At 38.1% G+C, this 23,896-nt stretch overlaps 1 protein-coding gene and 1 long non-coding RNA gene across 2 annotated transcripts in view; both read left to right on the top strand.

Annotated features, from left to right (window-relative positions):
- The window catches only part of pdk4 (pyruvate dehydrogenase kinase, isozyme 4), a 65,495-nt gene extending 49,844 nt beyond the window's left edge, over positions 1-15,651 (top strand). The window contains exons 7-11 of the mRNA XM_039737020.1: positions 45-121; positions 2,312-2,407; positions 5,542-5,652; positions 8,195-8,308; positions 14,690-15,651. Of these exons, the coding sequence (XP_039592954.1) occupies positions 45-121; positions 2,312-2,407; positions 5,542-5,652; positions 8,195-8,308; positions 14,690-14,833 (542 nt within the window). The 3' untranslated portion in view covers positions 14,834-15,651. The remainder of the gene's footprint in view (positions 1-44; positions 122-2,311; positions 2,408-5,541; positions 5,653-8,194; positions 8,309-14,689) is intronic.
- A 258-nt stretch (positions 15,652-15,909) lies between these two features.
- LOC120515626 lies at positions 15,910-23,668 on the top strand. Its single transcript, XR_005630674.1, has 3 exons — positions 15,910-16,902; positions 18,155-18,274; positions 23,627-23,668. It is a non-coding gene; the product is annotated as an uncharacterized LOC120515626 (long non-coding RNA).
- Positions 23,669-23,896: the final 228 nt, after the last annotated feature.

The raw sequence follows: 23,896 nt of genomic DNA, 5'->3' as shown, positions 1-23,896 counted from the left end.
ATTTGTGTGTATATAATATAATCATGTATTTTCTTTCTTTACAGCCAAAGCAGTTGGCCAGCCAATTCACTTAGTGTATGTCCCTTCTCATCTTTATCACATGTTGTTTGAACTCTTCAAGGTATTATATTTTAAAATCCGCAAAATATAACTTATAAAATGTACTTATATATTGATTGGAAAATTCTTTGATTTTTTTTTTACCATACTAAATTAAACAGCCTAAAATGTGTTGTACAATTTTTACTTAGGTAGCCTGACACATAAATGGAGTGTGACTTACATTTTAAACATATGAAGTACAATAGTTGTAATATTTGGGTTAATGGCACATTATGTAGGCCAGTATTGTGCACCTTTTAATATGTAACAGAAGAAAGCAGTATTCAGTTATACTTTTTAATACTTTGCTAATCATTACTCATTTGTTCTGGATTTTAATGATTTTTTTTATAAAATAGTGTCATTTCTGCCAGGGGCCTTCATCAGAGGATAATGCTAAGACATACAAGAATCAAAGGCAATATATAGCAAAATTAGGTCCCAGGCTATATAAAAGTCTAAATGTGTAAGTTTGTGTTTCTGTCTGTCTGGCCCGGAAGTGTGAGGCTACAGCACAAAGCTCAAAGAAATCGACTGTGTCACCAAAGTGAAACCACTGAGTAAAGAGAACCTTGCTTAGCCACTATTGCACAACCGATGCTGTTGAATGATTGAAGTGCCAGAATCCATGGTTTCTAGGAACCTGGATTTTTTACAGCATATATATATAATGTTGGGCAACAATGGCAAAAGTATCAATTTAAATTTAAAACTGCAACACAATAAAATGTGCCGAAAGTGAAGGTGTCTGAATATTTTTGAATCCACTGCATACAGTATATGTATTTCCTTCACTCGCTCTTGTCCTGTTTTGAAAAACCTGTTGCAGCTGACTGGAGCAGTGTTAACCCCTGATGTGAAAGTTCTATAGGTAATGGAGTGATCTTCTACTTGTTCATGTGATGACTGTCAGGATTATGGGAGTTCTGAGTATTTGTTTATTGCATTTACAACTTTAATTTCCTTTTCCTTTTATTAGGGACGCAACTTGTGCTTGTTTCATTTATGCGTCACTTGTACGACTCAAAATTGAGTAGTGGCTTCCAGGAAGTAATTTATAGCTTTATATCTGTTTTACTCCAGCTGGCAGCCTCAAGTTAAGTTATGACTGTCCTAATTCCTGACCAGCTGGGCCCTCTCTCTCATATTCCTGTTTAGCGTGTGGGCTATCCTGTTCATGTTCAGTCAGCCCTCTGTTCAGAACGTGTGGTCCCACATTGTATGACTGACAACCCAGTTGGCAGCTGTCTTTTATGTGTCTTGTCTACTCCATTGCCTACCCATGCTAAGTAGTGTTACTGTTACATTAGAAATATTTTTGTTCCTAGCATTACACTACCTTTTTATTTGTTGAGACCTGTAAGATAGCATAGTGGTAATGTCATGGTAATTAGTCAGACTAAAGACAGTTTGCTGTCATTGAGAGAACAATGAATTCTGCTCAGTACCAAAGGATTCTTCAGAAAAGCATTGTCAAGCATCTGTGACGAGAAGCTGAATGATGTGCAAGGTTATATAATACGAGATAAAGAAAAATAAAATAACGATTTAGGAATGGCCTTACCAAAATCCACACCTACAATCTGGGCATAGAATTTTAGAGTTTCAAGAATGAGCATTTGTAGTGCTGCAATTTAGGAAATGTCAAGGAAGGAGAGGTGCATGATACACACACTAATGATTAATTAAAGATTTAAAAATTCAACACCAATGGATTTCAGCCATGCCACTTCTGATGTTAAACAAGAAAGGCTTTCTGCTTTAACAGGTCATCTTCAAGCACTCTAAGGATTTCTTAGGTATGTGAGCAACTGATTTGAGATTCAGTCCATGCTGAACACACTGGACACAGAAGTTTGCCTACTTTATTTATTTCTGTGTTTATGTGTTAACACAGAAAACAAAAATTAAGCTTAAGTAAACAACGTCAGCTTCAAAATTTGTCAGTTTTATAAATTAAATATGCTTGTAGTCAGCCGTAATTTTCAGAATACATTACTCATTCCAGAATCAAAAGAGATATTCTCTATAATCCGTCAAATGATTATTGCTATATTATGTTTCCAGACAGAATTCATGAAATGCTTGATTGTCGGTATAATTTTTAAACAGATAGGACAAATTTGTAAAGTACCTTCTTTTGTATTTTTCCAAGTGGTGTCAAGTAATTTGAATGTCAGGTAATTAAGTATGTTTTAATTTGAAATAGAATTCTATGAGAGCTACAGTGGAAACACATGAGTCCAGGTCTCTTCCACCAATAGAAGTTATGGTTGCTTTAGGAAAAGAAGATCTAACTATTAAGGTAATTATTGTAAAAAAAATCCTTGAAAGTGATGGTTATTTTAAAATATTGTATATTGTATTATATAACTGAATAATGACTGATTTTTTGCTATAGAGAAGCAGTGCCATAATTGTAATTAATAGCCATTATTGTTGATCTGCCCCCAGAAATGTATTTAAGCAAATAGAACTTATGCTTCAAATGGGGTGACCAGATGTTCCTGGGATAGCTCTGTATATTATGCCACATTTAGCTGTTCAGACCTCCCCAAAAAAAATCCTTACTTGTATCTTAAACAGATAAGATCTCTTTAGATGTCTCAATGTTATGTAACTTTTGTACAGGAAACAGTTTTAGTCCTATGTCACTGTACCAATTAACAAATGTTTTAGCCATGTATTTGCCTTTCATAAGATTACTTTGAAAGAGGCACCTGTCAGATAGAGGGTAACCAATCAGACACCTCTAGTTAAGAAAGAACATGTTTAAATTTTAACCACCTGTCAATGACATTGTTGACTGGTTTTAATATGAAATTGTAGAGGTTTTGGATAGTATTGTGTATTCTGTGAGGTCTGCATGCTTTTTTATTGTTGTCAACAATAATTTAAAATGTATTAATAACATGTTATACCAAGGTTTCCCAACTTGAAATTCACCCCAAAAAATACATGTTAGGTGATTGTGACAATACTACAGGAATCATAAGATTGTGATGGAAATGATAAGTACATTTTTAAAATATGTGCATATGTGAAATTAAAATATATTAAAACAGTCAAATGTAGTATGTTACCCTGACCTTGAATGCAATACATGATTGATTTTCGATTGTAATGTGATATACATTTTACGTGATTATGCCTGGTTAGCTCCATTTAAGATTACAGCCTGAAAAATCATTGGAGCATTTTCTTCGGTAAAATCGCATATTCAGATGGACTTTTGCAGAAAGTTAAGCAATACACTAAGAAATTTGAATAACCTTAAATAATCTAACATGGCAGTAGATCCTTTTTTAGTGAGATCTTTATAGGAATATAGCCCAATGCATGATTATGCAAACATAACAAAGAGGCGTGAGTGGCCAATGACGTAGTGTGTATGTTAGAACAAATTGATTAAGTGAAGCAGAATGTGCTTTGTAAAGGGAATAAAATGGAGTAAAGGACAACCATGCTTAAAAGATGAGGTGGCAGCAGATGTGACGATCTCTCTAGATCTTTCACTATGGAAAAGTAAACATAACAAGAAGACACAAGGTGATCGTCCTGTATCTTAAAGTTCTCTCCCAAGCAGAACGTTTGTAGCAGAGAGGTATTCCTAAAATATGCTATCCAAGCTTATCTACAGAAGTACAAACATGCAAGTTTGAAGATAGGAAGCACGCTGTTTAGCTTTGGAAGCTGAGTATAGCAAATGATAAAATAGATCAAGCTTACTTACCTTTGTACTCGAAAGATGTTCAGCACTGCTGTCAGATCTGGCTGAACCCATTAGGATCCTGATACACCTATCTTTAGTCTGGTTGATGTCTTACCAGAAGTATTCTTCATGGAAAAGCTACAACCAAAAAGCTATTCCTGTGAGGTGGAATTAAAACCATACGACTCATCTATGTACAAAAACACAGGGACTAGGGTGCAGAAAAGTGGCAGCAGGTGCTGTAGACTGATGATGTAAAATTAGAAGTTTTTGGTTCAAACAATGCATTTAATCTCCTGAAAGACTGTAGAAGTGTACATGCAGTTTAGCACTGAAGCATTGTGGAGGGTTTGGGGGCTGCTTTTCCAGCAGTGGAGTTGGTGTATTAATCAAAATCAATGACCCCCCTTTTTTTACAGTACAAGCAGATTCTTATCCATCATGCAGTACATTAGAGAGGTGGCTGATGGGTCTCATCTTCTTTCTACAGCATGATAGTGACCCTAGCACATAGCCAAAATCATAGAAAACTATCTGCATAAACAAAAAGGAATAGGGAATCCTGCAGCACCCTGCTGGCTCTGTATGAATGTGAAAACAGCAGGACTCAATGAAAAGTTTTATGAATGGGTGGAAAGTTTTAAAGTGAGAAGAACATGTGTAACCAATGAAGCTTTATCTTGTCCATCAACATCTTGCACATAAGCCCACATCGACATGGTGATTGCCTTCATCAGAGAAGAATGACGGATTACATTGTCTGTTGTTGCTGCACATTTGGAAATCAGCTGCACGTGCCATAGTGCATGATGACTTGGGGTACTATAAAGTTTGTGCAAGATCGGTAACCAAACAGCTTACTGATCTGCATAAGCCAAGATCCTTTGGTGAATTTCAGCAAATACCCAAAGAAATCTCACTATGGTGCATTGTTCAATGGTGGTGTGATCCTGCAATGGACCATCCATATTCATTTTACCTTGGCTTCAACTAGGCTAACTGCAGAGTGGTGCACTGTGAGTGGTCGAACTACCCATAGGTAGTTGCAAACATGTTGTATTGTGTCAACTCCTATCCTTTGCAATTACTAAGTACTTTTCAAATTGCCTTTACTTTTTGATTTATCCTTGGAATATTTAAAATACATGAATAGATAAAACATAATACTTAACCATTGCTGTGCATCACCGTATTTAATATTAAATTGACTACCAGTGCATTACTAAGCTTGAGTTTGTAATCGCAGAGTAGCGAGAAATCTAAAGAAGGAGACAGAGTTCAGAATATGAGTAGGAGAGCTGTTTGGTGTGTTTAGGCAGTGAACAAATGTGCCAACTGGGTAGAGAGGTGGCAGTATGGTGTGCTTTTTCCCAGCTTGTATTTTGTGTTTTCCAAATGATAATCCCATATTTGTAACTGTTCTGATAATTAGTTTTGATCATTTTTCAACTTTTGGCCCTTTTTTTTCCCTCTGGGCTAGGGTGATCACCGAACATCTCCCTAATAAACTGTTGGATATTCCAGGATGCTATTCACATATTTCTTTGGTGATAAAATATTTAGAAGGATGGTGTTTGTTCAAGTATTTGCAAACTTGCTAGTTTTTATTTTGAAAAAGGTTGTGGAATCACAGGTGATTTGTAATATGTATTGCAGTTGTTAAGAAAACCTTTATTTTTAGCATTATTACATTATCTAATAACTGTTCGTTATTGTGCTTTTTTCAGATGTCAGATATGGGAGGAGGAGTTCCTCTAAGGAAAATTGACCGGCTTTTCAGCTATATGTACACAACAGCACCAAGCCCTGTGATGGACAACTCACGAAATGCACCCTTGGTAACTAAGCAGAGGGGAGAGGCATTATACATAAAATATATACATCTTGTTTTTAGATGATTCACATCAGAACATTTTTTCATTTTGTTTTTCAGAGAAGACTGATGATACATTAGTGGATTTTGTAGAGGTTTTAAGAATCAATTATAAAGTATATGTGTGTGGGGTTTGTTTCTTAGTGTAAATTACTAATACAACAATCTGCAAATAGCACTTCTCCAAATACTGAAAACTTTGATAAATATTCATAAACCAATTATTAAAAGTATCTTACTTTCTTTTTAAATTGTTATGCCTATATATGAATATGTTTCAAACAGTTTTAAAAGCTGCATTTAAATCTCCATTTCCTTTTTTTAAAGATATCCACCTAAATAAAACAACAGGTGTCTTTGTATCTGGTTGTCTGTCCAGTTGCTATTTCTTTGTTATATGCTATTTGTTACGAGAGTTATAAAAGCACTGTTTATGTTTGTGATACACCATTTGTTGGCATTTTATTACTTCGAATATTTGTGATGTGCCATCTGTTGGAATGACAATGCAATGCAGTTTATTATTACATGCATTACAAAATACATTCCAATAGATGGCACACTGCATACTTTAACTTGAGGTCCACATTGATTACTTAGATTTTAATCCGTCTTAGACGGATAGCACACCTATTTGGAATGTAATTTTTAAACACTCTGTAATGTCTGCAGCAGTGGTAAAAGGTTAAATACTGTGCAGTGGATGCACAACATGCACAAGTCTTAGTGGGGTACTGCCAATAGTTGACTAGCATTTACATTTTATTTGGAATACATGCTGCAGTAGGCAAATAGCTAACAGGTCGTCAAGGCTTTTATTTTATGACTGTACTGCTAATGCTGATGTCAAATAATGAGACTTCTAGTCTTTAGGAATGTCAGACTTGCTGAGTGCAGTTGCAAATCTTGTTGCCAGACCATATACGTTTACATGACTGAAGACTGCTGGGCATGTCAAATTTCACCAATATACCTGTGTTCTTTATTCCTCATCATTGCATTATACTTCTGGATGAGCATTCATTGGTTTTCAGCTGTCATGCACACAGAGCCTGTCCCTAAGACTAATACAATGTCCTATAATGCACTGTATACTGTATCTTGTATTTCAAAGCTAGTCTTCTCTACTACTTTTGAGAAATTACAGACTACTCTTCTTTGCAGAACTGCTTGAGTTCATAAACATTATTGGGCTTTCAAGTGCTTATTTCAGGACCTGTCACTGCATGTCTTTAAGGTTTATGTCTAGACTTACGATTAGGTCAGTCCAGAATTTAAATTAGGCTACATTTCGGCCGTTCTAATGTGGAAAGTTCATGGTTACTTTAGTTATGGCAAGTCATCCGGTTTCTGGGTCATCAAAACATTTCTAAACCATTGCACTGCCACCCGTAATTCAAAACATTCCTAGTTTGTCTCATCTGTCCATAAAACACTGTACTAAAAAGCTTGGAAATCATCCAGGTGCTTCAGGATAATGAGAAATTAGCATTTATGTTTTAATTGGTTATCAGTGGTTTCCACCATGCATCTCACAATGAAGCCCATTTTCTGAGCCAAGAGAAACCTGAAATTCTCTATATTTTTGACTCCTTTGTGACTTTCTCAATGATTTTACATTGCCCCCTTTGAGTAATTTTAGTAAGCCAGATTCATAGAAGGTTTTACTACTTTTCCAAATATCATTCCAGTTGAAGATTATGGCTGGCATTATGGCCTGGTGGAGTCTCAGAGCTTAGAAATGGCTTTATAGCCCTTCCCATACTGATAACAGCAGATTTTGTTTTCTGATTTTGTCTGCAGTTTCTTTTGTTCATGGCATATTGTGCTTGCTGAGTCTTTGGGCTGGCAACTTGTTTCTACTGGCAAGGGTTTTGTAAATTGAGTAGGGCTGGATTTAATTGTATTAAAACCGGTAACTGGTTTAACTGTGATAACTTTTTCATACAGAGCCAGTTGGCTTTGAATAGCTTTGCTCATTTAATAAATAGATTAATTTAAAAATGTTGGTTGTTCGCTCAGGCATCCTTTATCTAATACTAGATTCTGTTAGAAGACCTACAAACAATCAGCTTCAATGTTGCAATATTAATAAAAAATCAGGAAGGGAGTAATTCTTTATCACTGTACTCTTGGTATAAAAATGATATGTGAGTTTTAGTTGATCTAATGAAATCATTAAACTTTTGTTTCCAGCCCTTCCAAATCTCTGAGCTGAAGTAGAGTACTGCCTGTCTATAAAATCTATATTAATCCTTGTTCTATTTTATATCACTCTACTTTATTTAATGTGCAAATCAACTGGGAAAAATATGCAGTTGAAACTTAAGAAAAGTTTTGTTAAAAAATGAGATAATATTTTACCCTTTCATTAGGTATATTGTTTCCATTTGGGTATAATTTTGGTTTATTAGATGTATTAAATCTAAGTAAAAATACATTTTAACATTTAGTATAAGCAATTTTTATTTTGTTTGTTGACAGCTTTTTTAACTGTTTTGTTTTAGGCTGGATTTGGTTATGGTCTTCCAATTTCTCGTCTGTATGCCAGATACTTTCAAGGAGATTTGCAGCTTTATTCTATGGAAGGATATGGAACATCAGCGGTTATTTATTTAAAGGTAATTCTGTGGTTATTAGAGTTTTATTACAGAAATCAATGAAAGATTTCTGCACAATATCATTTTTACCACCACATTTAATGTAATTGTTTAGTAAGAAGTTTCACTCAGTTAACATTTTATTAATTTACCCTAACAAATAATTTCATGTGTTATCACAAAGCATTTTAGATTAAATTTGACACTTGGAGATTGCAACTGTCAACTATTTTGCTAATCAACTAGTTCTAATTTTGTTTAATCATTTAACCAGTGGCTTTAACAATGCAACATTTTTACCAAAGTGAAGCACAATGCACTCCCTTGTAACAATAGTACAAATAGTCTCTAAAATTGCATACACTTTGAAAGCTGTTGTTAATGTCAAGGGGTACAAAGCTGAAAGTATTGTTAAATGTCAACAAACATTGCCTAAGGTGGATTGGGATCACTGTTGCTATTGTCAAATATAATATACTCTAAAAATAAAGTTGTCAATATTGTTGTTGACTTAGATTCTGTATTGTTAGATGAGGATTTCATAGTGCAGACAAAACAGAAGAAAGTGACACTGAAAGTGCTTCAAGGTCATCTCCCAAGTTAAATAAAAGTGGAATCAACATTACTATGATTTTTCTTTTGAAGTGTTCACTATCGTGTTCCTGTACCGAGTGAGCTCATTTTTACAGATCTTGTAAGACACCTTTTTTTTTTTTCCTGATGTGATATTGAAATAACTCAACACTTGAGTTTGGTTTTCAGTCCTCTACCTTATTTACATTCTCCATCTCCACCATAACTCAAAATGTCAATAGTATTTCTCTTTGTCATTGAAGTGATAAACCTAATGCATAACAAGGCAGTTAATCAAAATTAAATTCCTTCTTAACTGTCTTCATTATGAATTATTATCAATGAGATCAAATAGTGGTTTCTTCCCAATTATCAACTGTTATTTTTTGATACTGAGCACAGTTAACTTTTTTCCCTGTTTTTTTCTTTAAAGTTAAACAGAATATTACCAGATATTTTGATTTTTTTTGGAATGTAATAATATACAGTATACTATACCTCATAAGGGTTTATAATATAAATTTCCTATTGTAATGATATACACCACATACTATACTTTAAAAACAGTGGCTCCATTTTTACTATGCTTAACTTTTACCCCAATGCATTTTATTGTACAGTAAATCTTATGCCAACACATTCTATATATCATCATAAATACTTACTGTACATGAAGTAGCATTAGATTCCTGTATATGGGACTATATAAATGTAGAACATTAGATGTATCATTTCCAGCTTTCATCATTACCATTTTAAAGTTCAGGATGTTATTAAAAATAGTATATCATAATGAAGAAACTGAATCTAAAGATGTCCAAATGTTTGTTCTATTGATGTCACCAGCCATTCTTCAGGGGCTAAACCCGAAAAGGCAGATTTAAATAAATTGTAAACGAAATGAGTGTTTTATACTATACCTTAATATTCAATATGTATTTCTGCAAGATTATCCTCACAATATGCACAGTTTAATCTATCCATCCATCCTCTTCCGCTTATCCGAGGTCGGGTCGCAGGGGCAGCAGCTTGAGCAGAGAGGCCCAGACTTCCCTCTCCTCAGCCATTTCTTCTAGCTATTCTGGGAGAATCCCAAGGCGTTCCCAGGCCAGCCGGGAGACATAGTCCCTCCAGCGTGTCCTGGGTCTTCCCCGGGGTCTTCTCCCGGTTGGATGTGCCCGGAACACCTCACCAGGGAGGCGTCCAGGAGGTATCCTGATCAGATGCACGAGCCACCTCATCCGACTCCTCTCGATGCGGAGGAGCAGCGGCTCTACCCTGAGCCCCTCCTGGATGACTGAGCTTCTCACCCTATCTTTAAGGAAAAGCCCAGACACCCTGCAGAGGAAACTCATTTCAGCCGCTTGTATTCGCAATCTCGTTCTTTCGGTCACTACCCATAGCTCATGACCATAGGTGAGGGTAGGAATGTAAATCGACTGGTAAATTGAGAGCTTTGCCTTACGGTTCAGCTCCTTTTTCACCACTACAGACCGATGCAGAGCCCGCATCACTGCGGATGCCACACCGATCCCCCTGTCGATCTCACGCTCCATTCTTCCCTTACTCGTGAAGAAGACCCCAAGATACTTGAACTCCTCCACTTGGGGCAGGATCTCTCCCCCAACCCTGAGAGGGCACTCCACCCTTTTCCTGCTGAGGACCATGGTCTCGGATTTGGAGGTACTGATTCTCATCCCAGCCGCTTCACACTCAGCTGCGAACCGATTCAGAGAGAGCTGAAGATCAAGGCCTGATGAAGCAAACAGGACAACATCATCTGCAAAAAGCAGTGACCCAATCCTGAGTCCACCAAACTGGACCCCCTCAACACCCTGGCTGCGCCTAGAAATTCTGTCCATAAAAGTTATGAACAGAATCGGTGACAAAGGGCAGCCCTGGCAGAGTCCAACTCTCACTGGAAACGGGCTCGACTTAGTGCTAGCAATGCGGACCAAGCTCTGACCCTGGGTTGTACAGGGACCGAACAGCTCTTATCAGGAGGCCCAGTACCCCATACTCTCGGAGCACCCCCCCACAGGATTCCCCAAGGGACACGGTCAAACTCCTTTTCCAAGTCCACAAAACACATGTAGACTGGTTGGGCAAACTCCCATGCACTCTTCAGGATTCTGCTACCGGTGTAGAGCTGATCCACTGTTACGCAACCAGGGCGAAAACCACACTGTTCCTCCTGAATCTGAGGTTTGACTGTCCGACGGACCCTCCTCCCCAGGACCCCCGAATAGACTTTTCCAGGGAGGCTGAGGAGTGTGATCCCTCTGTAGTTGGAACACACCCTCCGGTCCCCCTTTATAAAGAGGGGGACCACCACCCCGATCTGCCAATCCAGAGGCACTGTCCCCGATGTCCATGCGATGTTGCAGAGACATGTCAACCAAGACAGTGCTACAACATCCAGAGCCTTGAGGAACTCCGGGCATATCTCATCCACCACCGAGGCCGTGCCACCAAGGAGTTTTTTGACCATCTAGGTGACCTCAGCCCCATTAGATGGGGGAGCCCACCTCCGAGTCCCCAGGCTCTGCTTCCTCATTGGAAGGCCTGTTAGTGGGATTGAGGAGGTCTTCAAAGTACTCCCCCCACCGACCCACAACGTCCTGAGTCGAGGTCAGCAGTGCACCATCCCCACTATATACAGTGTTGACACTGCACTGTTTCCCCCTCCTGAGACGCCGGACGGTAGACCAGAATCTCCTCGAAGCCATCCGAAAGTTGTTCTCCATGGCCCCCCCCAAACTCCTCCCATGCCCGACTTTGCCTCAGCAACCACCGAAGGCCGCATTCCGCTTGGTCTGTCCGTACCTATTAGCTGCCTCCAGAGTCCCACAGGATAAAAGGGTCCGGTAGGACTTCTTCTTCAGCTTGACGGCATCCCTCACCGCTGGTGTCCACCAACAGGTTTGGGGATTGCCGCCACGACAGGCACCGACCACCTTACGACCACAGCTCCAGTCAGCCGCCTAAACCCCAATGTACAGGCTCCAAGGTGGGGGGCAATAAGTATGCCCACACCCGCTCGGCGCCTCTCACCGGTGGCAACTCCAGAGTGGTAGAGAGTCCAGCCCCTCTCAAGGAGATTGGTTCCAGAGTCCAAGGTGAACCCGACTCTATCTAGCCGGAACCTCTCGACATCACGCACTAGCTCAGGCTCCTTCCCCTTCAGTGAGGTGACATTCCACATCCCAAGAGCCACCTTCTGTAGCTGAGAATCGGACCGCCAAGGTCCCCGCCTTCGGCCACCACCCAACTCACACTGCACCCGACCTCCTTGGCCCCTTCCATAGGTGGTGAGCCCATGAGAAGGGAGAACCACGTTGCCTCTTCATGCTGTGCCCGGCCACCAGGTGCTTGCCATCGAGCCCCACCTCCAGGCCTGGCTCCAGAGGGAAAATGCCGTCCACATTTTTTCTTTGTCATAGGAGGTCTATTGAACCGCTTTTTGTCTCATCCCTCACCTAGGACCAGTTTGCCTTGGGTGACCCTACCAGGGGCATAAAGACCCAGACAACAGAGCTCCTAGGATCACTGGGAAACGCAAACCCCTCCACCACGATAAGATGGCGGGTTCGAGGAAATCTACAATTTTTTAATCTCCTTTTTCTTTTAAGGGTTTTGTTGGTAACAAGTATTTTTTGAAGGACCAGGCCACAGCAAACTCAAAACGTTTTCAGGTTTTTCAGGAGAATTCTCAGATGCTTCTAAGCCAGCTGAGAGATACTGTTCCTGTAGCAAGTTCTGTGTCTGCTTCTGGGTCTTCACAAAGTGGGTCATGCCTCATGCACACACTGGGAGAGCCTTGTAAGGTAAATTCCAACTGCATAGCCAGACTGCTTCAGTTGACCCCTCTTTAGTAGATTTGCCCTGGGGCCCAGCACTATTTCTGAGCTCCTCAACCTGTTGGAGAGTGGCCCCAGCAACTCAAAATGTATTTCACCTTTTATGCTCACTGTCTTATTCTTTTAGGGTATATCTAGGACCTGTGACCAGAGCAATGAATGGATATGCAGTATGACTTGTAAACTGAAAGCTTAGTCTGAGGTCTTTGCCCCTTCTTTACCAAAACAGACTAGTACAACAAGACGGACCTATGTTTTCTTATGCATTTCCTTTGTTTGTATAGAACATACTGTATATCGACTTAGAAGACAAAAATGTACAAAGAGAGAGACACAACAGAGGTGTTTACAGGTTTCTAAATTTTATTGATTTTATAAGGTTTTTATTTTTGTGGTTCACTTTGGGGATTTGAGCATGATGTCACAGTCCACTAATCCATGCTGTCATACACAGCCTTGGGTGAGTGAGGGCTAAACTATGTTGTTGCAGTTCAAGGCTTTTATTGCTAATGTAGTTAAAAGCTTGTGACAGTTCCCTTAACACTGTCATGAGCTTGTTACACTGTGACAGTCAAACATGAGAAAGAAGGTTTTTATCTGCCTGCTTACTAGCTACGTACTAAACCTTTTAGGATGATGTCTGATGCCATCTGGAGCTTTATGTTATTGCACTAGGTTTGAGCTGAGGGCTTTGCCACATGGTTTTTGGTTTGATTTATGGTGTTATCCTCTTCAGTGTACTGTTAAAGGTTTTGTCCTCTGTAACATCATAGGGAAAAAGATTGTTTTTCCTGGCCAAATGTTTAGGTGCTGAAATTCCCTCTTTGAAGTAATACTGCTTCTCGATATTTCCAGTCTGTGTTTAAACTTGTAGGAATAAATTGTAAAGCTAGTTGATGTTGTTCATCTCCAACTCTCTATGGGGAGTAACTTCCTGGCTCAAAGAAAGTGCTTTCTTTTTCTCAAGAGAATAAGTCCGCTTCCTCTCTAAAGAGAATGGTAATCAGCTTCTGTAAAAAGCCAGATTTCCCCTGGGAACAAATAAAGTTCTGTCTGTCTTTCAGTCTGCCAGCCAGCTCCAAAGAAGCTAGAAGAAATATGTGTACCTATGTTCAGAGGAAGGCGTAGCTTCTGGTGAATTGATCATGCTCTGTTCCAGTTACAGATCCAGTATAGGTGCCTTATTGTGTCCATCAGAATCAACCATAGTATATCTGGTGGTAAAGAAGCTAAAAACAAATGTCCTCTTGTGTCCCGTTTCATTTGAAAGCGCTCATCTTCGATTAACAGCTTTGTCATGAAGTGAAGTATAGAGCTAGCCAAAAGTGTGTGTGTAGGTTAGCCATTCATTTTAGTACCATCTTAGAAATGCAGGTGGTGGTGTGATCAGCTGGCTTTTGGCTTTTCTTCCAAGTCTACTGCTCTCTTGTGTGCCACAGAAGGCCACAAAAGGATCAATACCTACTTTGTTCTACATCCTCTAGAAGAATCCCGCAAGGCTTATTTGAAAATGACCCATATATGATTTCATTTTTGTGGGATTTAAATTAAGTAATTATTAATATTGTTTTCATGCCCAGCCCTAGTTGTAAATCTGGGACCAAAAGGTAAAATTAGACAATCATACCCTCATTAGAACTGTTTCTAAGCAATAGAGATTCTCACTTCCAGTTTTAATCTGGCTTTTTTTTCCCTATTTTAGTATTTACCAGTGAATTGTGAACTAAGCAAAGGTATAAAACTTCACAAAACTGTATATTAAGTGATGTGACAAGATAATCACCATAGTGATATTTAGTTTTTATTAGATACATTTTTGATGCTGTCCTTACACTGAACTACAAGCAGCTAGCACTGAATATGGTCACAACGGATTACTGTAGTTGTAAATTTTGAACATATTTGTTAATGATGAGGATTCAAAATAACCTGCTGATCTACTGCATGATTTTATATTTTTTTTCTTTAGGCCTTGTCATCAGAATCTATTGAGAGACTACCAGTGTTCAACAAATCTGCATGGAGGCACTATCGAACAAGTATAGAAGCAGACGACTGGTGCATACCAAGCAGTGAGCCAAAAGACCTGGGAAAATACAATGTTGACGTATGAGTGCTATAGCAGCAAGATAAAGAGCAATCTGCTTTTGTGGACCACCACTTAGTCTGTATAGCAGCAGGTCATCCAAAAGTCAAATGGAGTCCAGTTTCAGATTAACAAGAATAAGATGTGTATGCAAGGAAGGAGATTCAAGAGGGTTGGATACACATTGCTTCTGTTCACTGGTGCCATGAGCCAATTACAAGACAAAGACGCAGCTAAAGAAGTGTTATATATTTGAGTATGTTTCACTTTTAGCTGATGACAGTTCTGGTAAAGGTTGCCTAAATGCCAATGGAAACAACATAAACTAACAAAGTTAAGTTCGTATTATGCAAGCATTCTTTTTAATCAGACTTGAGTCACAGATACCACTCAATTTCCATTACAGACTTCATTACAGTTTGATATTTGCTGTATAATTATTTTTCCATAGACTATAACCTCAAATTTGTATCAATAGCAAGATCATGAGCTTCCAGCTGAATGTATTGTTTTACTCTAATTTCTAAAATACTACTTTACTATATTAAATGGGAATATGGGCTTGCCTGTGTTGCTTAAAAGTGTTAGGGTAATATTGAGCAGTGAAACCTGAGATAAGCATCATAGTGTGTTTTTTTTTGTGGTAAAATGTGATTTACCAATTATAGTGTTGGTGAGAGCTTTCAAGTAAAATAAAATTAGGACAGATTACACATCTTTTGTACTGTAACGCAATTACTGAGTTACTGATGTCTACCAAATTAGAAGAACAAATCCATCCATCCATCCATTTTCTAACCCGCTGAATCCGAAGACAGGGTCACGGGGGTCTGCTGGAGACAATCCCAGCCAACACAGGGCACAAGGCAGGAACCAATCCTGGGCAGGGTGCCAACCCACCGCAGGACACACACAAACACACCAAGCACACACTAGGGCCAATTCAGAATCTCCAATCCACCTAACCTGCATGTCTTTGGATTGTGGGAGGAAACCGGAGTGCCCGGAGGAAACCCAGGCAGACACGGGGAGAACATGCAAACTCCACGCTACCACTGCGCCACCGTGCCACCGCGCCAGAAGAACAAATCTTTTATTATATATATATATATATATATATATATATATATATATATATATATATATATATATATATATAGTGTAACTGCCTTTAGAGTGATAGACTGAAAGCTAACAATGTAACACCGTGGAAGATCATTTTAAAAGGAGTTTGCAGTGGAGATTCATATTTTGACTTGTCTCTGCTTTTCTTATTCCTAAACTAGATCAGTTAATTAAAAGGGATCAAAAATAATGGTACTGTGTTTACCTATATCCATAATAATTGTACCACACACCAAAGACATTTAATGTATTATTAATTTCCAGAAATTGCTTTCTGCCAATCCTGATGACAAAGATGTAAGCCACAAAGCATAATCTTACAAGATAATGTTGATTTCTGCATAGCATCTTGCTAAAATAATTAGAAAATATCTTGGTATCGTATTACAGGTTTTTGTTTGTCAGTGGGTCAGTGCCACGTGAAATATACAGTATATAAGCTTGATATAAATTTTCTTTATTATTTAAAACTGACATAGTCAGTCCATGAAACATTTTTATAATGTGCCTCAGTTAATATGTGTGACATTTCCTTCACTGATGGATATTGTCAGTGTTTTTAATGCCAAATAAACTGTGCTACAATAATGACATGTAGACAAACTTGCCATTGCTCTACAAAGTATTTTACCAATCAGTTCTCTGTGAAGCCATATTTCATAATAGAACAAAATTATAAGACATCATTTTGTATAATTTCTAAAGAAGTAACTATATTGAGTGTTTATATTAATACTAATCATGGTTTTGTTGGATTTCCCATCATGGTTTGCAATGTATAATACAGTATTTACAATATAAAAGAAAGTAAACAGAATAAAATGGGAATTCTGTTTCATCCACAGTCTTGTCTGTTTCTCTTTCTAATGTTTTTAAACTGAAATAAAACAGTTACTAATTGTACCTTTGATTTATTGTAGCGTCATTAGCCAGGTGGAGTGGTTTGATGCTCTGAATTGCGTAGGACTCGGGTAAGAATATAAAACTTCAAAGGAGTGTACATTACATGGTCGGCCCACATACTGTAGGTAGAAAATAATCACATTTGAAAGAGTAATATTTTTTCATCTATTACCCTATTTAAATGTTCTATATAAATAAAAAGAATTATTGTTATCACTATTATTATTATTATGTTGTAAGGAGTACACTCCTATGCATTTTTTTTCACAAAGTAATTACATCACTGTCAGCACAAAATAAAGAATACATTTTATGTTACATACATTTTTGCTCCTGCTGCTTTTTTAAATTTCAGTTTAAAACAATTGGAAAATAGCATTAAGAATGCCTCTGAAAAGAACATTTGTTTTGATACTAAAATTAAAGTTGCACTGCTAAAAATTGAACTTGAACTGTCCTTTCTCTAATCTTTCATTTTAGAAATCATGCTTATTCTTGGGGTTGTTCCTAACAATATGATGTATTTAGGTGGTAAATCAAAAAACAATATAATGAGAATTATATATATATATATATATATATATATATATATATATATATATATATATATATATATATATATATATATATATATATATATATATAAATTTATTTTTAATTAAGCAGAATATTTTCAGCCTTACATTTGGTGTAAAACATTTTTAAAGTCCATTCTGAAGCGCTCCAGTTCAGCAAGTTCATTGAGTTTCCAGCAGGTGCTGTGCTGTTTGTTTAATGGCTAAAGACAACAGTCGTTGGGATTGAAGCAACCCGGTCAGGTATGGGGCGCACAGTCTATTTAATACCTGGGAATTGAGACAAGCATCTGCCTTCAGCTGTTTTGAAAACTTGTATCAAATAGAACAGTAAATAAAGAAATATGTTCAGTCCGGGCCTGGTGTGCTTACTTTGTAATTACATTATTATTAAGTTTGTAATAAATTCTCAAAAATATCTGAACTGATCCTTGCAAAGAGAATTTGATGTTTCCAATTTTAGGTAACAGTCATAAAACATTATTTTGCCACTTGAGTTAAAGAAGGTGGATTCAGATTTTTAGCACATATTTAAACAATGGATGAAATTAAAAAAGCAGTAATGTTAACTAAACAACTTCTTAATATCTTACAGGAAAGAGAAACAAAAATGTTAGTTAACAGAATTTGGAATAAACAAAATGAGATGCTGTCCAGCTTCTTGCTCACATACAATTTTACAGTATAAGCGGTGATCTTTAACTTTACTTTGGTGCTCATAATGTCATGCCTGTCATCGTTGTAGGTTAAAGATTCCAGCTACTCTGAATCTTGTGTCATGGCCAACAGCAGCAGCTAGGAGTCAGCAGTGAAATCATTTCTTATAACAGAACACTAAAGAGATGATTGCAAATGAATCAATAAGGTAAATTTGAGATAAATAACTCATAGGCCATTTTGTAATGTAAATAGCCTGATCTGCTTCTATAATAGTAACGACTCCAGTCTGGATTAAAGTCCCAGCAAACCTAGTGTATGAGTGGAGTGCTTGAAAAGATCACAGGGAGATTAGTATTGTTGAGGGCTGTGTTATACAATTCAGATTGAAAATACAATTCAGATTGAAGGGTGGGAATGTGTGATGTGAAAATGCAAAACACTGAGGAAATGAAGTGGCAAGCCCACAACACAAAAAATAGATACTTTCAGAAAAAAATAGATAATCCTGTGGATGCGGGTGGAATTGTGTTCTAGAAAAAAAGAGTAAAGGCTGAGGCAAGTGAAATGAGACAGTCTGATGAGAGATACTTGTGGCAGATTAAAAGAAAACAGGAGCAAGTGGAAATTTTCAACCTATTCCGAGGGAAAGATTTTCCTCATTGTTAACCAAAATCAATTCTACCTTAGCTTGATGTACAGTGAATACAGCATTTTATAGTGTTACCTGACCATTCAGCCCCATGATCCTTTTTAAAATCTACTTTTTTATAAAGGATCCATTCTTTCTGTATTAAAAAATTGTAAGGTATGTTTTGTCCTGTGTGTGTGTGTGTGTGCGCGCGCTGGAGGATGCAAGTGAAAGATCTCAGCTATTAGAAGTTAAACATTAAGCCCTAGTGAGATGGAAGGATAATGTCGGCACTTGAAAATACAGGAAGCTGAGCAGGTAGTAACATTGCCATTTAAAAAAATGGACATCTCCTAGTTTTAGGTGTGATTCTACCCAGGTTTATAAAGTAGCTGTTTTATCTCCTTTGTAGATGAACATACTGTAAGTTGGGTGAGTGTTGTTGCTAGAATGCTACACTGAACTCTATGAGCAAGTTTACTTGAATGAATATATGCTAAAGTTGTATGTGTATGTACAGTGTGACAGATAGGGGGCGCTATCGCTCCCTTGAACCCACAGACTTGACTCCAGACACCAGGTAAAAGTCCAAATGTTGACTTTATTATTACACAACAGTGCACAAAGCACCCTCCTCTCCACAATACTCATTAAATAAACAATACACTACAATAATAAACTCTTCACCACTCCCAGATGCGTTGCCACCCTTCCACCCAGCTCAGCTCGATGTCTGGGGCTTTCCCACAATCCTTTATAGTCCGTGACCCGAAAGTGCTTCCAATCCCCCAGTCCATGTGATCACCTATCACTTCCGGGTCAGATAAAAAGTCTTCTTCACCCCGGAAGTACGTCATTCCTCTTGTCCATTTGACTCAGACGTACTTCCGGGGTGTGGGGCAAATATGACCCTGGGCCTACCTGCAGTGTCCTCTGTTGGCCCCTGTGGTATCCAGCAGGGCTGTAGGGGAAAACTCCATCATCCATGATTCCCTGCTGGTATCCTGGGCACCTCCATGCTGCAAGGAGAGCGCCATTTGGCGGCCTGGGGTTATAGGCCGGGATTGCAAGCCGGCCATAGACCACAATAGTCAACTCCAGAAATACTCATAAAAATTTGCAAAAATTAATGTATAAGAGGGACCACACACGCACTTGGAGATATTATCTGCTTAAACAATTGGATAAGCCTTGTGTTTTTATTGTCAAAAAGACTTTTGGAACAAAGAAATATTTTCCGCTAGTAACGCAAATTTTCATAATAAGGTAGATTCCAAAAATATTGGCAACTCAAATGTTGGTATTTTCTGGAGAATAAAGAGGCACTCATCCCTTTTCTGTAGTAATAATACTGGAGAACACTTGTAGAAGGGTCTTGGACCACTGTTCCATACAGAACATTTCCAACTCATGGTGTTTCTTAGGTTTTCTCTTGTGAACTGCTTTCTTCAATTGAGCCCACAGATTTTCAATTGGGATGAAGTCGGGAGATTGAGAGGGCCATTGCAAAACCTTGATTCTGTGTTTCTGCAACCAATTCTTTGTTGATTTTGATGTGTGCTTCAGATCATTGTCTTGTTGGAAGACACAACTGCGGTCCAGTTTCAGCCTTCTTATAGATGCAACCAGATTTTCACCCAAAGTTTTCTGATATTTAATGAAATTCATTGTGCCACTGATCTTAACAAGGACCACTGGCAGCAAATCAGCACCAAAGAGCCACCACCATGGGTGTGACATGCCCTTCTTTTCCAGTTCCCTTTTTTCACCAAACATGGTGATGGTGTGTGTGGCCAAAAAGCTAAATTTATGTTTCATCTGACTACAACACACAATTCCAGTTGTATCTCCAATGTTGCTTGGCAAAGTTGAGACACTGGGATTTGTGTCTTGGACTCCAGAGAGGCTTCTTTCGTGCTACTCATCCATAAAGCTTCTGGTCATGGAGATGTCGTGTCACAGTTGACTTTTAAAAACAGTGAATCCTCAAGATTCAAGTAAACTTCACAGTTGTGAAACTGAGATCTTTGGGTTCCTCTTTGATCCTCATCACTGTGCATGGGGGCAGATGCGTCCCCTTCCTAGCAAATTTTCAACAGTTCCGTGCTTTTCAGACTTTGTTATTATGGCCCTAAATTGTGCTTACTGGTCATTTCAACAGGTTATTACTGTAGCCATTCCACAATCTATGCTGCTCAAAACACCTTTTTTTCTCATTTGAGTTGAAAGCACTTTGGCTTTACCCATACTGATAGATGACAAAAGCATTTTACCTGTGTGTTACCTCATATTTATACCTCAGTAAACAGAAAATGGCCATAGACAAAAGTTCCTAGACACTTAAAGGAACATTAAGGAACATTTGTCCCCAAAGATGCAAATTTGTTTATAGTAAGTACTCTTCAAGGTTGCCAATAATTTTGTCATGTGTTTTTGAAGATACCACAACAGTTTTGCAGGAATTGTTTTTATTACATGAATAGTCAACAATTTCTCCAAACATTTGAGGAATATTAAAATCATTGTGTGTATTATCGATATTAATATTTTTGTTCACTTTTTTGAGAGGTGACATTATCTCTGGAGTTGACTGTATATCAGAGCCAGACTGACATTTACAATCATCGGGAGCTTTCCCGGTGGCCTGCTGCCTGGCCTGTGGCATTCAGAGTGACCAGTGAAATAAACCTTTATTTGTTCTTTCGGCTGCTCCCACTACACAGCGGCTCATCATCTTCCATATCTTTCTGCCCTCTGCATCTTGCTGTGTTACATCCATCACCTACATGTTGTCTCTCACCACATCCATAAACCTTATCTTAGGTCTTCCTCTTTTCCTCTTGCCTGGCAGCTCCATCCTTAACATCCTTTTCCTAATATACCCAGCATCTCTCCTCTGTACATGTTCAAACCAACGCAATCTCACCTCTCTGACTTTGTCTCCCAACCGTCCAACTTGAGATGACCCTCTAATGTACTCATTTCTAATCCTATCCATCCTCGTCACGCCCAGTGCAAATCTTAGCATCTTTAACTCTCTGCCACCTCCAGCTCTGTCTCCTGCTTTCTGGTCAGCGCCACCGTCTCCAACCCATATAACATAGCTGGTCTCACTACCGTCCTGTAGACCTTCCCTTTGACTCTTGCTGATACCTGTTTGTCACAAATTACTCCTGACACTCTTCTCCACCCAGTCCACCCTGCCTGCACTCTCTTTATCACCTCTCTTCCACAATCCCCATTACTCTGTACTGTTGATCCCAAGTATTTATATTCATCCACCTTTGCCAACTCTACTCCCTGTATCCTCACCATTACACACATGTATTCTGTCTTGTTCCTACTGACCTTCAAATTATATAATGTTATTATACTGGAAACGAGCAGGCGTTATTGCTCTGAAGTGGGCAGATATCCTTTCGGTTTAGCGTTGGACGGTTTCTTTTCTGGTTGGATGGTTTCTTGTTTTTGCTCAAGTCAAGTTTTGACTTTGCGTGCGTCTCACGCTCTGACAGTTAAACAGGAGCGCTATGATGAGAGGTGTGTACGTCTGGTGCTTTTATGAATAAAGTTATATAAGAAGATTGTTTAAAAGTTTATAATATACTTTGAATTATATTTGGATGTTGCATGGGTTTTGGTATTTGTTACTGCGTATTTATTTTGTTTTATTTTTGTTTCAAATTTTAATGAAGTGTAGCGTATGGTTACATTTTGAACATTATTTTTTTCCTTTATCCCTCAGAGACTGAATAGGCTACACAAAATGTTTTATTTTATTTTTTTTTTTATTAATGAAAGACGTATGTGAGTGGAATGATTTGTGTTTTAAATGTACTTGTTGATCTTTATTTCATTGTAAGTTTGTTAATGAATGGGTCTTGTTTTTACTTTATTTTAATATTTTTAAAGTCCGTCTCTCGCGCTCTAACAGTTAAACCTTAGCACTATGATGAGAAAGTGACTGAACAGAGTACACAAAATGTTTTATTTTATTTTTTAAATAAAACGATCACCATTTCAACTGTGGTGGTTCATACACAGCACAGAAGAATAGTGTGGTGAGACCGCTATTCGTGTAGTGACGCTACCGTTATTTAGAAAGAATTTAAAATGGAGTCAAAGAAGAGAAAGGGTGGAGCGGGAGAGGGAATGGGATAGAAAGAAAAAAATCTTGAAAAAGAGGCTGAAAGATGCACAAAAATAGCAGATTTGTTCAGCATGGTGTCAGGTAAGTAGCATTCATGCTAGTGATGATTGCAAAATATGAGTGTTATTAATTTGGATGAGCGGATGTTCAAAATAAAATGAATGAACTGGAAACTTATAACTTTCTTTCCATTTCTAATACTGAACTGTAAAGTCATCCTTACCAGTTTTGTTAGTGAGTGGTGTGTGCAACAATCGATTTCATTAACATCAATTATCTCATTTATTGTTTTCATTTTAATGGTATGAATGTGAACAAAGTTAAACTTGGCACTGATGCTGTGTGGAGAATGCAAACTGGATAAAAGCAGAGTCTGCTTAAAGTTTTCATGTAATGCATATCTGTTTTTGTTCATTAATGAACGAATGCACACATTATACTAAATTAATTTTGCATGTGGCCTTTAACATTCTCTTCAACAGTAGCAACAGTGATGTGTGAAGAATGCAAACTGGCCACAAACAGTTAAATTTTCACAAAATGCATACCTGAATAAAATGTTATAGTTATGGTTTAGGCCAGGGGTCACCAACTCCAGTCCTGGAGGGCTACCGTGGCTGCAGGTTTTCATTGTAATCCTTTTTTTAATGAGTGCCCTGTTTGTGCTGCTTATTAACTTTCAATTTTAATTGAATTGTTTTTTTAAGATTTGCTTCCCTGAATTTCTTCATCGTTCCTCTGAATTGCTTCATTTCTGTCCTTAAATGTCACCTAAACAGAAATGAAATGTGAAGTGAGGGAGCCAACAGAAGACTAACCAAGCGAGGGCATCAAACTCCAACCAGCTGCTTAATGAGGTACCAATTCTTGTTGTTAAACCAATTCTTTAATTCTGTGGCTTGTTGCCGCTCTCATGGTGCATTAGCAGACATTTTGGAAATTGTTGCTTTTCTTTTTTCTAAGAGCACTGGTCCAGAGCAGATCGACACTCCTCAGACCTTCATCTTTCTTTATTTTCACATATTGTATGATGGACACCAGTTGTTTTG

Source organism: Polypterus senegalus, chromosome 15, assembly GCF_016835505.1.
Source record: "Polypterus senegalus isolate Bchr_013 chromosome 15, ASM1683550v1, whole genome shotgun sequence".
Classification (NCBI taxonomy): Eukaryota; Metazoa; Chordata; class Cladistia; order Polypteriformes; family Polypteridae; genus Polypterus; species Polypterus senegalus.
This window is presented reverse-complemented; position numbering and strand designations above follow the sequence as displayed.